General features: G+C 42.3%; 1 protein-coding gene across 1 annotated transcript; it reads right to left on the bottom strand.

Annotated features, from left to right (window-relative positions):
- Positions 1–351: 351 nt before the first annotated feature.
- On the bottom strand, positions 352–3,404 carry LOC118839834 (zinc finger protein 865-like). The gene is given in 4 exon segments (XM_036747348.1): positions 352–552; positions 554–762; positions 765–2,588; positions 2,591–3,404. Coding segments are annotated over 4 exon segments (3,048 nt in total).
- Positions 3,405–16,950: the final 13,546 nt, after the last annotated feature.

Genomic DNA, 16,950 nt, shown 5'->3' with positions numbered 1-16,950 from the left:
TGATGATGGTGGTGATCAGGGCGGGTGGGAATGAGCCTCATTTCCTACAGGTTCGGGCATGGATGGGGGGTGGGGTGGGGGGATTACAAAGGGGCAGATGGAGAGGGAGTCTGGTGTTAGGGGGGTCCTAGAGTTCCCAGGATGTGGGGGAGGCAGGGGAGAGAGAGGTGAAGGATAAAGTCCATCCCTCATGATGGAAGTGGCTAGATCCCTATGGAGTGAAGCCCCCCTACTAGGCTTTGAGAGAAGGCTGGGGGGGAGGGTTGGCAGATGGAGAGCCCCCTTCCAAGCTCTTGGTGAAGCCTGGGAGCAGCAGGAAGCATGGTGCTGACCGCCTCTAGCCTATCCCCATCAGGACTCCTTGGCCCCAGCAGTGGCAGCCCCCAGCCTCTCGGCCTTGCGGATCAAGCGGTGCTTCTTAAGGCCGTACGTGTTGGAGAAACCCTCCCCACAGGCCGAGCAGCGGAAGGGCTGGCCACCCTGGTGAGCAGCTAGGTGCTTGCGGAAGTAGCCGGGGTCTTTAAAGATCTTGAGGCAGGCTGGGCAGGCGCAGCAGCTCGGGCCGTGCGGGCTCAAGGGCCCGCTGGTGCCGCAGCACTGAGCTCAGGTAGAAGAAGGCTTTGCCACAGTGCTCACAGCGGTAGGCACGCTCACCCAGGTGCAGCCGTTGGTGCTCCAGCACGTTGGAGCAGTAACGGAAGGTCTTGCCACATGCGCCGCAGCGTTGGGGCCTGGCCACAGCACGCAAGCGGTGGTGTTCGCCAGACTGGAGGACTGGGCAAAACGCTTGGCGGACACGGCACACTTGAAGGCACGCTCACCCGTGTGCACCACACGGTGCTGCCACAGGTACCAGGAGCGCAAGAAACCACGCCCACAGACGCCGCAACTGTAGGGCCGCTGCTCCGTGTGGCAGAGCTGGTGACACATCAGCAGTGCTGCCTCGCAGAAGCGCTTGCCACACACAGGGCAACGGAAGCCGCGTTTCTGGCAATGGCTGCGGCGGTGCAGGATCAGGTTGTAAGCGCCAGCGAAGCTCTGGCCGCACAGGCCGCAGCCCAGCGTCCGCCGCACCAGGTGCACGTATTTGTGGGTCACCAGCCCCAGGAAGTGCTTGAAGCTCTGGCCACAGGTGGCACAGCTAAAGCGCTCAGGGCCCCCAGGGCCAGGCCCCGCTCCTGCCCCAGCCCCCGCACCTGCCTCTTTCCCTGCTGCCCCAGCCGCAAGGGCTGCTACAGCTGCCCCCACCTCCCTAGCCAGCCCATTGTCTAGGCCAGTGCCTGGGGTGTCTGGGCCTGGCCCATCAGGGGCTGGAGGAGGCAGGAGGCGCTCAGGGGCTGCCTGGTGGACCAGCTTGTGCCACATGAGATTCTCAATGAAGCCAAAAGCCTTGCCACAGGCGTCACAGCCATAAGGCTTCTCTGCCATGTGCGCTTCCTTGTGGCTCATGACGTGGAAGAGGTCGGGGAACTGCTCACCACAGTCAGAGCAAGCATAGCTGAGGCCCTCAGGAGGGGCAGCCCCAGTGGCGGCCTAGGCCTGGTTGGCCCCGGGGCCAGAGGCTGGGGCAAGGCCAACAGGGGCAGCCAGGGCACAGGGTAGCTGCAGCCTGTGTACTTGGTGATGGCGTGTGAGGCTCTGCGGGTAGCCAAACACCTTGCCACAGAGCTCACACTTGTAGGGCCGCTCTTGCGTGTGCACCACATGGTGCTTGCTCAGGTGGAAGGACTTTCGGAAGCGCTTCCCACACACAGGGCACTGGTGGGGCTTCTCTCCCGTGTGGATCGGCTCGTGGAGCTTCAGTGTCTCACATCGCCCAAAGTCCCACCCGCAGATTCCACAGCAGAAGGTCTTTCCTGTAGCTGGGGCCCCTGGCCCCACAGCCCCACTGCCCCCGCCTCCTGTAGGGCCTCTCGCACCCCCAAGGAGCAGCGGGTGGGCCCCCAGCAGTGGGACTGAGACAGCCCCATAGACCACAGCTGCCGCCGCTGCTGCAGCCTTATCTCCACCATCACCTGGAGGCTCTGGGGGCAGGAGGTAGGGCCCAGTAGGAAAGGTGGGCCGTGGGACTGGGGTCGCTCAATCCTTGGGGACGTCAGGGGCTGCAGTGGCAGGGCCATGGGCTGCCTTGTGGCGCAGCAGGCTTTGAGAGGCGGAGTAGGACTTACCACACAGGTCGCAGGGGTACTCAGGGCGGGTTGCTGGGGCCCCGGTAGCAGCATGGGCTGCCTGGTGCTTGAGGAGGTAGGCCGCATCCCAGAAGGCCTTCACACACACGCCACAGGGGGGCCGCAGCAGGTCGGCCGAGTGGATCTTCACATGGCGCTTGAAGCTCTCCCGGGGGTTAAAGCTCTTGTTGCACACGGTACAGGAGAAAGGCTTCTCCCGGGTGTGGATGATCTGGTCCTGGTGGAGGTGACTGGGCTTCTTGAACACTTTCCAGCCGAGGGGGCAGGTGAAGGGACCCTCTCCCCCAGGGCCTGGGGCCACCGGGGCCACCCCGGTGGGAGGGGGCCCACTGTCCACCCCAGCAGAGGCAGCAGGGGCCAGAGGGGGCATCGGCGATGGCGGTGGGGCCTGCGGGGCAGGGGAGGTGCATCCTTGTGGCATCGTAGGTGGCGGATGAGGCTGGAGACACGGTTGTAGGTGCGCCCACAGACGCCACACTCGTAGGGCTGCTCCCCAGAGTGCACTAGCATGTGCTGGACGAGGTGGGAAGATTGCTTGAAGGACTTCTGGCAGACCCCGCAGGGGAAGCGCCGATCAGTCAGGTACTTCAGCCGGCGGAAGTAGCCCTTGTCATCCTTGGCAGCAGCACCCAGGTCAGCAGCCACAGGAGTCCCTGGGGGCCCAGGGCTTGGGCTGGGCAAAGGCCCTGGCGTGGCCGGGCCGGCCCCCAGCCCACCTGCCGTCCCAGGCCTCTTGAGGTTCCCAAAAAGGTGCTGGTGCCCGGAGAGGTACACAATCCCCCACTGCGGAGCAGGGAAGGCAGCATCGAAAAGGGGCGGAGGAGGAAGCGGAGGCGCCCCAAAGCCTGGGGGCAGAGCAGGCTCTGGCTTCTTCGCCTGGGATGTGAAGGAGGAGGACGATGATGAAGAGGAAGAGGAAGAAAAGGAAGAGGAGGACGATGAAGAGGGCGTCTCAGCGTTGGGCTTGAAGGCCGGCGGTGGTGGTGGGTAGTCATACTGGGGAGGTGGGGGCTGTGGCGGGGCCTGGGGAGGGGGCCCTGGTGGGCAGGGAAGAGCGGCCACGGCCTTGACATGCTCCCCATACAGCTCCATGGGCTCGAAGCGCTGATGGTTGAGGAACTCGAGGAAGTCAAAGGGATAACTCTGGAAATGGACGCAGTCCTCGCCCCCCACGCCACTCCCACCCCCGCCGCCCCCGCCAGGGTTGTCCTCCATCGCGGGCAGCGGGGAGAGCAGTCCTCTCCCAAGTCTGCTCCATGCCTCGCTCAGGCCCTCCCTGGGTGTCTGGTCAGATTCTCCCCTTATCTCCCAGTGCTGGGTGGCAGAGAGGGGGCTCTTCCTGGGTCGGGGCCAGGGGCGGGGGGCGGGGCGGGCGGAGGAGGTGCCGCACCTCCTGGGAGACCGGAAGGCCCAATCGGAAGTGCGGCCACCGCCCCGCGGGCCCCGCCCCCTCCCGCGTCGATCGCTGGCCGGCCACCGGAAGTGGGATTTTGCACATTTCACTCAGAATCAATTCATATAAGTCTTTCCAGGTTTTTCTGCCTGCTCATCATTTCTTATAGCACAATAGTATTCCATTACATTCATATACCACGATTTGTTCAGACACTCCCCAATTGATGGACATCCTTTCAATTTCCAAGTCTTTGCCACCACAAAAAGAGCTGCTATAAATATTTTTGTATATGTGATTCAGTGAGACTTTTGTGCCACTTTTTCCAAATAGCCATTTGTGCTTTATTAGGAATTCTTTTCTTCAGCAGATTTTTGGGCCTCTTTTTAGCATTTGGCCAATTCTTTTCTTTAAATGTTATTTTCTTCAGTATTTTTTTGTGCCTACCAAGCTAATTCACCAAGTTAATTCCCTTTCCCTATTTTTCACAACTCTCATTTCTTTTCCCAATTTTCTTCTGTCATTCATCTCTTTTTCCTCTTTCAGGAATTCTTGTTGGATTTGGGTGCAATTTTTTTTAAGAATTTTTTTTAAGATTTTTTTTTTTGGATAGCTGTTTTCCCATTGTTGTTTTCTTCTGAGTTTATGTCTTGGTTTTTCCTCCCACCATACTAGCCTTTTATGTTCAATGTCTTGTTTTTGTTGTTGTTTGCTCATTTCTCCAGTGTATTTCTTGACTTTGAGCTTTATCTTAACGTAGGACTCTGCTAACTTCTTTAGCATACTTTAGGCTTTTTCATGCTGCTATTTTCAGAGCTAGTTTTTGGGGTCTGCATTTTTTTTTGCATCCAAGGTGTTGTGATCCTGAGAGAGGTATAGTCATTGCTTTCCTGGTCTGTGCTTTGGTATCCACTCAAGAAGGACCCCCTGTTTCCCCACAAACACAAGCACTAATGTCCCTCTTTGCTTTGAAATTGAGACAAAGGTCTCTGCTCTCCAGTGATTGACCATACTACTTTCTGCTCTGGAACAGTAACACAGAACTGCATATCAGCAATAGAGTTGTCAATCAGTGCCACATATTCCAAGTGCCAGCAAAGGGCCCTCTGTAATCTCTTTCTGATCAATTGTCCCACCCCCTTTCTACCTCTTGGCTGTTGTGTTGACTCCTTCTGCTGCTGCTTTTGCTGCCAATATTTGTGTAGACTCCAGACAGGCCTCCTCCCTCCTAGACTTTTCTTCTTGAACTCTTCAGTTTTTTGTTTAGGTTGGAGAAATGTCACACCTCAAACTTTTCTGTCTCTATCCCTCCATTTGATTTAAAACACTATTTTAAAAATTTTTCAAGGGGAAATTTTGGAAGAGCTCACCTGGGTGGCTATCCACCATCTTGGTTCCTCAATCAACAACCATTCATTAAGCAACTGCAATGTGCTGGGCACTGTGTTAAACACAGCGGATACAAAGAAAAAAATGAAACATTTCTTGACTTCAAAGACATTAAATTTCATTGAGGAAAACCTATGTATATGAATATATACAAAATTACCATAAGATTATTTGAGGAGGGGGAGGCACTAGAATCTGAAGAGAATAAGCAAAGGCATTACATAGAGAGGCATGCTTAAGCTTTGAAGGAAACCTGGGGTTTTAAGATGTACAGTTAAAGATAGGGTTTACATTCCATGAACATGGGACACCCAGTGAAAATACATAAACATTAGATCTGCAGTGTCACGTGCAAACAAGAAAGAAGGCCAGGTTGCCGGAAACTAGAAGTCTGGGATGGAGAATAATGTATAATAAGCCATAAAAGGTATGTTGAAGTTAGTATCTAAAGTATTTTTTTTAACTCAACCTGCCAAAATATTTATATTTAATCCTAGAGGCAATATGGAGCCACTAGAACTTCTTGAGCAGGGGAGTGACATGGTTAGATCTGTGCTTCGGATATAATTTTGACAGCTATATGAGGGGTGGATTGGAGAGAGGAGAGAATAGGTTAGAAAGATAAATTAAGAGGCAAATTCAATAGTTGTGTTGAAGGATGATAAGATCTGACTCTACTGTTTGTGTACATGGGAACTTCAAAAAATATATATGTGTGTTCCCTCAAACTTCCTATGTTCATAGTTCATCAACCTCCTGAACTTCTCTGTTGTTGTTGAATCATTTCAATCACATCCAACTCTTAATGATCTCCTCTGGGGTTTTCTTGGCAAAGATACTGGTATCGTTTGCCATTTCCTACTCCAGCTCATTTTACAGATGAGGCCTAAAGCAAAGAGGTTTAAGTGACTTGCCCAGGTTCACACATCTAGAAAATGACTGAAGTTGGATTTGAACTCACAAAGAGGAGTCTTCCTGTCTCCAGGTCCAGGACTCTATTCACTACATCATCAACTACCCCTTCTCTCTTTACTTCATCTTATCCATACATGGATGGCTGTAACCTTGACCTCACCTTAAGTCCTTTATTCTATGATTCAGAACTCTGAAATTCTCCTTATATGCCCATGGCCTTCTGCCCTTCCATATCTTTCTGTGTCTCACTTCTAAACTTCTTTATTATTACCTTTCATTTTTATTTTCTTTTTTTCACAATACATCAACTCTCCACTGAATCCACCTTTATTCCCTTCACAGTTGACCTTGTAGTTCACAATTTCAAATATTCACTATTATTAAATTTGTTTTTCAGTGTCTTCCTATTTTTGTCTACACCATGCCAAATCCCAACCCCAAGCTAACCTCAACATTTGCTACCGAGAAGGCACTTGATTATCCTTGGTGAATACAACTCATTTGGCCCAAATGAACTGTAGTTCACATACTAAAAGAACTGGCAGATTTGATTATGGAGCAGATAATTATATTTGAAAGATTGTGAAGAATGGGAGAGGTAGCAAAGTCCTAGAAAAGAGTAAATATCCTAATTTTGGGAAAAAAAGAAAAAAATGGCATCTGAAAATTATGTCAGTGCCTTTAACTTTGATTCCTGGTTAAGTTCTAGAACTTATGAAAGAGATAGTAAACTTTTAGAAAAAGAGATAATTGAAAAGAGCAAACATTAAACAGTTCATCCTAGTCTAGCCTCACTTCCTTTTTAAAGTAAAAATTACTAAATAAATACATCAAAAATGCTGCAAATATAGCTTGTAAGGGCAAGCAAAGTGAGACTTTTTACTGTTGTTTCTTTTGGAGTGCTTCTTAGCACTAAGGCTATCAAGTGCCTTTGATTGAGTCTTGCCTTTGTTTGTAGGAAGGCCCACACCTTTTTGCTAGTTAGGTCATGAGAGGTGTGAAAACCTCAAGAGGTGTGAAGCACTCTGACCATGAAGAAGTGTATAAATATTCTGAGGTTGGCATTTTGTTTGGGGCTCACTCATTGGAAGAGTGTTGGGTGTGGAGAGTCTGGGTAGCCATTAAAGAGCCCCCCAGCTTTTAAAACCCAGATGTTGGTGATTCTCTCTCTGGTAACTATCTATGTATAACTTTGATTAGACAGCTAGAGGCCTGCCTGTAGATTTCAGTTATTTGCTCTGTTAATGTTTCCTCTGTTTGTAATTTCTGTTTGTATTTGCTCTGAAGTTCGGGGTGCTGAATTTTCCCCCAGAACTAAGTAGATGATATGTGTATGTTTGATTAGAGTGAGATTGTAAACCCCTTAAAGTTGCTTTCCTTAGAAAAGCAGATGAAAGAATCTGCTAGCACCACCCCCACCCCGTGTGCTGGTATTGTTGGTCTTACACAGCCACAGTAACTGCAAGTAACATTGTTGTTACATAGTTCAGCTAGATTTTAGCAAAGATTCATAAAGTATCTCATGTATTTTTGTAGAGAGGATGGAAAATTGTAAAGTTGAGAAGTTAAGAAGAGAAGAGAGTTTAAGAGGAAAGCTAATGAGTTCTCTCTTGAACATAATGAATTTTAGATACCTATGGGGCAGATAGTTAGTAGTTAAATACATCAAACAGCCAGTTGGCAATAATAGAATTAGATTGATTCAGAGCTTGTTGGATACGTGGACTCAAAGAATCATTGTTTATCGTTTATTGTCAATGTGACAAGGGGGTGTCTCCATTGGAGTGTCTCAGGGATTCCTGCTTGGCCAGATGCTCTTTAAAAATCCTTATCAATGATTGGATAAAGGCATAGATGGCACACTTATTAAATTGGTAGTTGATGCTATGGTTGAATGGTAGCTAACACATTGGCTGAAAGAATCTGGATAAAAAAGTTCATGAGAGGCTAAAGTGTTGGACTAAATCTAATCCTAATCAATAACAACTAGGTATTTTCAACATATGTTCTAATGGAAAACCCTTGAGGAAGTTACATCATTTGTGTCTAATGTAAATTTATCTTATCTCAACCACATCCATATTGCTACATGGCCCTAATTTTATTCTTCTCTAATTGATTCTATGTTACAGTGGTTATTCAAAACTTTCTCCTCTCTTGGTGAACTTCCCTATTCATCTTCTTTTCTTTTCTCAGAAGAGGATTTCATCTCCTACTTTACCCAAAGAAGAGAAATACTCTGTCATTAGCTCCATCTTCTCCTTAAATTTGTCTCTTTGATCCTATTTACATTTATCCTAATCCACTGGATCTTTTTCTAATGCATACAAATGTATTGGGATCTCTTAAAAGAAAATATCTTCACCACCATCCTTGTAAGTCATTGTCCTGTATCATTCTTCCCAATTACTACTAAACCCCTGGGGGAAAACACTTATATGTCTTGCTTTCTTTTTCCCTGTGACATTTCTCAACTATTTGAAACTGTCTTCTGACTTTTGCTACATAGTAGAAATTACTTTCTTTAGGAATAATATCTTAGTTGCTAAATCTTATGGACTTTTCTCAGTTTCCACTTAACTTTTCTATCAAATTTCATGATGTTGATAATTCTCTGCAATTGGAGGCTCCCCCACCCCTTAGAGATTTTGTGACATTTGACTGCCTCTGGTTCTCCTACCAGATGCATTTTGGAGTTATCTCATAATGGCTTGACCTGGATTATGAGGGTCAATTTTTAAAATTTTAGTTTGAGCATTTAGAAATCAGCAAACACACAAATCAGAGCTTAATTCATTATTCTGTAGATTGTCAAGACGAAACTGATAGAGAAAACATTAATAATGCCGAATAAATTTTAAAGTGTGGTAGTATATTTTTTTCAAGAGAGTTAATTGCTAAACATTCACAAGCACACAACTGTTCTTGTCTAACCAATAAAGTTTACTTTACAGGATTATCATCCATCATCATCCTAAAAATTAGTAGATCCTGCCCTCTAAACAGGTGTTACTTGAGGTTTTGTCCTGGTTCTTCTCTTTATAGTGTCTGTTGGTGACCTTATCAGTTCCCGTGGTTTTACATACCATTTATACTCAGATGACTTAGAACTACATATCTAGCACTAGTCTTTCTCCTGTATTTTAGTACAATATCCAGAAAGGACTGTCTGTTGGATACCTTCACCTGAATTCAGATGCAAATCTAAAAATCCATATGTCCAAACTAGAGAATAACGCTTATCTCCCAATCTTCCATATTTCTTTTGAGGGAGCCCCCATCCTTTCAGTTGACCAAATTCATTCTCCTTTCATCATCTTTTGTCTGCAAGTATTTTCTACCCGCAAAATCTCTTTCCTCTGATTGGTTAATTCCTCTCTGATCCCCCATTTAATGGAAAGTGCCCAGGTCAGGCCTGTCTTACTTCTTGTCCATGCATGCTCCTAACTTTATGGACTTTTCCAACCATGTTCTTGTGCAGATTGTTTTTTGCCTCTCCACTCTTACATGTTTTTTTTAACTTAATGTTTTTGGTGTCTTTCCTCATTAGGACATAGGCTCCTTGAAAGCAGAGGCTATAGTTCTGTTTGTATTTGTATTCTTAGCATTTAGCAGAGTGTCTGCCACATGGTAAGCGCTTAAATGCTTATTGACTTGTTCTTAACTTCCATGGCCTTCTTATTTTTCAGTATCTTTCCTCATCAAATAAGTAAGTATATAGTAATCTGTTTTGCTACTGTATTTCCCTAGGGTAATGTAAGTACCTTGAGAGCATAGATCTTTTTTTCATTCTGCCTTTATATCCCCAGGGTCAATGTGCTGCCTTGCATAAGGTGGTTATTTAATATATGCAATGTGGGGTTGGATTAAATTGGTTTCAAATTTGCCACTACTTATCTATAAAAGGTCTTACTGCAATTTAGTTTCATTATTTTTAAAGTATTTTCATGATAGAGAAAATAAATCAGAAAATTGGAAATAAGTTTCTGCTAGGAACCAAAGTTATATTGAGTGAGATTGGGATTTCTATCATCTCCACCTGAACCATCAAGTGATATTTATCTCCAGTATTAGGGAATTTTAGATATGCTAGTCAGCTCTTCTAGTATTTTTTCTTCCATTTTGAAATATAGAAATAAAATTAATCGACTTACTTGAGTTGTTTTCTTTGAAGACATAAGAATGAAAGGGAAAAATCAGAAAAATGAAGTTATTCATAACTTTTGAAAGAATGTCTAAATAGCATTTTTGCAGTAATTTGCTATATTTTATTTTTCACTGCAACATTTTTCAAATTGTTTATTTATTCCTTTATGGATCTGGAAAGTTGACTCCTTTAGTTTCTAACAGGATGCTTCCATTTGGATTTTTTTATGTGCTACCAATGAAATCACAGAGCATGTGATACTGGTAAAAAAAGTACAAAGTAATAAGGACATGACAAGGTCTCGAATTAAATGCATAAGATTTAGAAATTAGTTTTCCTGTTAAATAAAATTACAAAACGGACATTTTTTTCTCTATCTTGTAAGAATGATACAATCTCATTTTCTTTTATCCTAACTTATTCCTAAAGTAAGCCCATTCAAATTGCACCTAACTACACTTCCCACTGTCATACTTAACATGAAGAATTAGAATCCCTGAATAATCCCATTGGTGGTAATGGGGAGGGGGAGGGTCATCAAGCATCTTTTGCCATTTTCACCCTTTTAACTGAGTGACTGACCTGGACTGATTTTTCTTTTCCTTCTTCCTTTCATTGACAAATATGATGTAGCTGTTCAGCAGCCAGATCATTTGAAGCCTGATTCTATCACCTTGATCATTTGTGCAGCTCTCTTCAAGAATCATATGTCAGAATCTCAGAATTGGAAGAGACCTCAGTGGTTACCTAGTTCAAAACATACCCCACAAATGACTATAAAAGGTAGCCATTATTGTTTGGGAGACTATATATTATTACATTATCCTCCTGACAATAAGCTTAAATTTTTACATTTGTAATTTCCACCCATTAATCCCAGTTATGCCCTCTGGAGTCCAACAGAATGAGTTTAATCTCTCCTCCACAAGATAGCCCTTCAAATACTTGAAAACATCCATCATAATTCTCTTGAGTCTTAATTTTTTATACCTCTTGGAAGCTTTGGTTTCCTTTAAAGCTGAGGTCAAATCTTCCCTTCCAACAGGTAGTACCTTCCTTCTGAGATTACCTTCAGTTTATACTGTATGCGCCTAGAGTCATCTAGGTGGCCCACTGAAACTGGAATCTGGAAGATCTGAGTTTAAATCTAGTCACAAACACTTACTATCTGTGTGGCCCTGGGAAATTCACTTAACTTCTCTTTGCCTCAGTTTCTACCTCTGTAAAATAACACACTACCCAGTGTTGTGATGAGGAGCAAATAGGATAATAATTATAAAACACTCAGCATAGTACCTGGCATAAAGCAAGTGCTCTACAAATGTTAGCTATTATTGTACATTCATAGTTACTTAAGTGGTATCTCCCCCATTAGAATATATGATCAATGAGGGCAAGGACATTTTTTCCCATTCTTTATATTCTGGGAGCAGTTCCTGGCACATATTTAATAAATGTGTTGCTGTCTGACTGATGGATAGACTGGTAATGCCTATATATTGGCTGTATAGGAGCTGAACCTCTAGTTACTCTCAATTTGTTCTTGTTGTGTTTGTCCTTCATTCTCAAAGAGGTCCATGACATCAGGGAAATGATGACATGACTTGCAGTTGACTTAGATTTGAGTGAGGGAGGGAGGGCTGTGCAAGGTCACCAGCCTCACTTTCTCCTCCAGAGCCATCTGGGTCCAGTGGCCTGATATTCCCCAAGATGACGGAAGATGGCCCAGAATGCATTAGAAGACCCTGGCCCTTTTAGGCTAAGGTCTTTTCAGGTGCCATCACTTGATTAACTTCTTAAAGAGTCCTATTCACTCTCATTCCGTAATGAGGAATGGACTATCAGAGTGACTGTGTCCTTGGGAGATCTTTCATTTCCATCTTCTACAGGACGCTTTTCCCAATTCCTCTTATTTCTAGCCCTTTCCCTCTTTTAATTATTTTTATTTATCTTGCATATAGTTTGTCTGCACATATTTGTTTGCTTGTTGTTTCCCCCATTAGAATGTAAACTCCTCGAGGGAGGGAATGGGTTTTTTTTGGTCTCTTTTTATATCTCTAGCTCTAAGATTACTGCTTAGCACGTAGTCTGTGCTTAATTAATGTATGTTGAAAATCTAAATATGAACTGAATTAGAGGTTGTTCCCTGCCCCACCATGGCAGATTTATTTCCTGACAATAGATTTGACTTCCCTCTTGCTGCTGAGTCTCTCCCTTCTAGAAGGACATTTTTTATTCTTGATAACAATAATAACATTGGTTCCTCTTTAATGATCAGAGTAACCATCTGATTTTGGTGATGTAGCTATCCTTGCTAGTGAATAAATTATGGTGTGAGTGGAAATCTCTAGAAACCTCCTGTCCTGGCAGGAATAGGACTTTAATTCTTTACTACCTTCAGTTATGATGTTTCCTGTGGAATTTCCTCACATATTTCATTTGATGGAAGACAGAACCATGCTGTTCTTTGAATGTTCACTTAATATTAAGTTGTTTTATTCCATGTCTGTGCACTCTGACTCTTACTGTAAGTGCATAATTTGCAAAAGAAAAAAAATAGAAAAGAAAACCATGGCACATCTAATTACACTATAGCAATATATTACATAAATTGCAGCATGTTAGGCTCAGATGAATATAAACTGTTACAAGATCTTTTTAACATAATTAAATAGAAATGCTCCTTTTCCCTTCACTGTTTTATGAATATTGTTTTTCTCATATCTTTCTTGTTGTCAAGGGATTTCATTATTTGCATTTCTCCTCTTTAATTCAATTTGTGAAAATTAAAATTTTGGTCTGTTTTAAGGTTTCAAACTAGTCACAAACTGGGAAAAAGAATATAAGCCCTGATAGTTTGTATTTGATAATGTAATTTAAACATTTTCCTTTAATTAATTCTTAATCAATAGTTGAAGTCAATACAGAGTCTTTTGAGAAATAATTTTTTCTTTAAAGTTTCAAACATCAAGAACATAGAGACAATATTTTTAGTGATTTTCTGAGGTCCAGCTATTAGAAACACTCAATATACTTCTTATTAAATTACTTTGTTCAAGCAAATTCATTAGTCTTTACAGATCTATAATAAATATTCATCATCCTCATTATCAATTACCATGTATTGACAGTCTCTGGGTCTTTGGTACTGTCCCAGGAGCTTTCTATTCAATACATTAACAATGATAATGATATCTGTTTAAATAACAACAAGAATTAAAAACTCATTCTCATAATCATCTGTTGTCCAGTCATTCAGTCATGTCTGATTTTTGGTGATCCCATGGACCATAGCAATCAGACCCTTCTATCCTCCACTACCTCCTGAAGTCTGTCCAAGTTCATGTTCATTGCTTCCAAGACACTATTTCATCCTCTGTCATCTCCTTCTAATTTCGCCATTAATCTTTTCCAACATCAGAGTCTTCCAATAAGTTCCATCTTCTCAAAGTATTTGAACTTCAGCTTCAGTGATTGACCCTCCAATGAATAGTATGAATGAATTTCTTTACGTATTGACTGATTTGATCTCCTTGCTGTCCAAGGGACTCTCAAAAGTCTTCTCCAGCACCATAATTTGAAAGCATGAATTTTGAGGCACTCAGCTATCCTTATAGTCCACAGTGATACATTACTACTGAACAACAACAGCAACATAGCTTTGACTATACAGACCTTTGTCTGTGAGGTGATGTCTCTGCTTTATAGTATGCTATCCAGATTTGCCATGGCTTTTCTTTCAAGGAATAAGCATCTTTTGATTTCATGACAGCAGTTGCCATCTGCAGTGATCTTTGAACCCAAGAATATAAAATCTGACAAGAATACAGAATCTAGATATAAAATTCTTCTATTTGTCAGAAGTGATATGACTAGTTGCCAAAATCTTAGGTTTTTTTTTCTTTTGGTCAGCTTTAAGAAAGTTTTTTTTTCACTCTGATCAAGAGGCTTCTTAATTCTTCTTCAGTTTCTGTAATCAGAGTGGTATTATCTGCATATCAGAAATTGTTAATATTACTCCCAGCAACCTTAATTCTAGCTTTTGATATATCCAGCCTGGCATATTGCATGATGACATTTTATATAAGTTAAATAAAAAGTGACAATACACAGCCTTGTTGTACTATTTTTCCAATATTAAGCCAATCAATTGTTCCATATTTGGCTCTACCTGTTGCTTCTTGACTCACATACTGCATCATAAGGAAAAAAAGTAAGATGATCTGATACTCTTATCTCTTAGAGGACTTGCCACATTTTGTTGTGATCCATACAATCAAAGGCTTTAGTACATTCAATGAAGCAGAAGTAGATGTTTTTTCCTGGGACCCTTTTGCTTCCTCCATAATGCATGGAATGTTGGCAATTTGGTTTCTAGTTCCTCTGCTGCTTTGAAAACCAGCCTGCTCTTCTGGTAATTCTGTTTACACATTCCTGATGCATAACTTGCAAAATCTTAAGCATAACCTTGCTGGCATGTGAAATGAGCACAACTATTTGGTGATTTGAACATTCTTTGACCATGCCTGTCTTTGGAATACAGATGTAAACTGATCTTTTCCAATCCAGTGGACACTGTTGAAGTTTCCAAATTTAATGGCATATTGAGTGTGGCACTTTGAAAGCATCATCTTTTAGGGTTTTAAATAGCTCAGCTTAAATTCTATCACCTCTACTAACATTATTGCTAACAATATTTCCTAAGGCCCTCTTGACTTCATTCTCCATGATGTCTTGCTCTAAATCAGTAACCACACTGTTATGATTATCAATGATGGTAAGATCTTTCTTAAATAGGTCTTTTATATATTCTTGTCACCCTTTCTTAATCTCTCCTACTTCTGTTAAGTCTCTGGTATTTTTATCTTTTATCCTGCCCAATTTTTTAATTTTAATTTTATCTTTTTATTTTTTAAAGTTATTTTATTATTTATTTAATATTTTAGTTTTCAACATTGATTTCCACAAGATTTTGAGTTAAAAATTTTCTCCCCACTTCTACCCTCCCCCCCATTTCAAGATGGCATATATTCTGATTGCCCTGTTCCCTAGTCGGTCCTCCCTTCTGTCACCCCATTACCCCCTCCACTCCCTTTCCCTTTACTTTCTTGTAGGTCAGGAGAGATTTGTATGCCCCATTCCCTATATATCTTATTTGTCAGTTGCATGCAAAAACAACTTTTTCTTTTGACCCTCTGATTTTAAAGCATTGAGTTCCAAATTTTCTCGCCTCTTCCCTCCCCACTCACTCTCTCTAAGAAGACAAGAAATTCAATACAGGCCACACATGTATCATTATGCAAAACATTCCCATGAATAGTCATGTTGTGAAAGACTAACTATATTTCCCTCCCTTCTATCCTGTCCCCCTTTATTCAGTTTTCTCCCTTGACCCTGTCCCTTTTCAAAAGTATTTGCTTTTGATTACCTCCTCCCCCTATCTGCCCTCCCTTCTATCATCCCCTCTTTTTATCCCCTTCCCCCTGCTTTCCTATGGGGTAAGATAATCAATTGAGTGTGTATGTTATTCCCTTCACAAGTCAAATCCAATGAGAGCAAGATTCACTCATTCTCCTCACCTGCCCCCTCTTCCTTTCCAACAAACTGTTTTTTCTTGCCATTTTATGTGAGTAATTTACCTCATTCTATCTCTCCCTTTTTCCCTCTCTCAATATATTCCTCTCTCATCCTTTAGATTAATTTTTTTAGATGTCATCCCTTCATATTTTAACTCACCCTGTGTCCTCTGTCTATATATACATATATATATATACACACACACATATATACACATATACACATATATTTATATATATGTATATGTATATATGTATATTGCCCTCTATGACCCTAATACTGTGAAAGGTCTCATGAATTACACACATCATCTTTCCATGTAGGAATGTAAACAAAACAGTTCAACTTTAGTAAGTCCCTTATGATTTCTCTTTATTGTTTACCTTTTCATGATTTTCTTGATTGTTCTGTGTGAAAGTCAAATTTTCTATTCAGGTATAGTCTTTTCACTGAGAAAGATCAAAAGTCCTCTATTTTGTTGAAAATCCATATTTTGCCTTGGAGCATTATACTCAGTTTTGCTGGGTAGGTGATTCTTGGTTTTAATACTAGATCCTTTGACCTCCAGAATATCATATTCCAATCTCGTTGATCCCTTAATGTAGAAGCTGCTAGATCTTGGGTTATCCTGATTGTGTTTCCACAATACTCAAATTGTTTCTTTCTGGCTGCTTGCAGTATTTTGTCCTTGACCTGGGAACTCTAGAATTTGGCGACAATATTGATAGGAATTATCTTTACAGGACCTTTTTCAAGAGGTGATGGGTGGATTCTTTCAATTTGTATTTTTCCCTCTGGCTCTAGAATATCAGGGCAGTTTTCCTTGATAATTTCTTGAAAGATGATGTCTAGGCTCTTTTTTTGATCATGGCTTTCAGGTAGTCCAATAATTTTTATGTTATCTCTCCTGGATCTATTCTTTAGGTCAGTGGCTTTTCCAATGAGATATTTCACATTGTTTTCCATTTTTTCATTCCTTTGGTTCTGTTTTATAATATCTTGATTTCTCATAAAGTCACTAGTTTCCACTTTCTCCAATCTAATTTTTAATATGGCATTTTCTTCAGTGGTCTTTTGGAACTCCTTTTCCATTTGAGTAAATCTGCCTTTCAAGGCATTCTCCTCATTGGCTTTTTGGAGCTCTTTTGCCATTTGTGTTAGTCTATTTTTTAAGATGTCATTTTCTTGAGTATATTTTGGGTCTCCTTCAGCAAGTTGTTGACTTGTTTTTCATGGTTTTCTTGCATCTCTCTCATTTCTTTTCCCAATTTTTCCTCTAGTTCTCTTACTTGCTTTTCCAAATCCTTTTTGAGCTCTTCCATTGGCCTGAGACCAATTCA

Source organism: Trichosurus vulpecula, chromosome 1, assembly GCF_011100635.1.
Source record: "Trichosurus vulpecula isolate mTriVul1 chromosome 1, mTriVul1.pri, whole genome shotgun sequence".
NCBI lineage: Eukaryota > Metazoa > Chordata > Mammalia > Diprotodontia > Phalangeridae > Trichosurus > Trichosurus vulpecula.
Note: the sequence above shows the minus strand (reverse complement) of the source record. Positions and strands in the feature narration are given on the sequence as shown.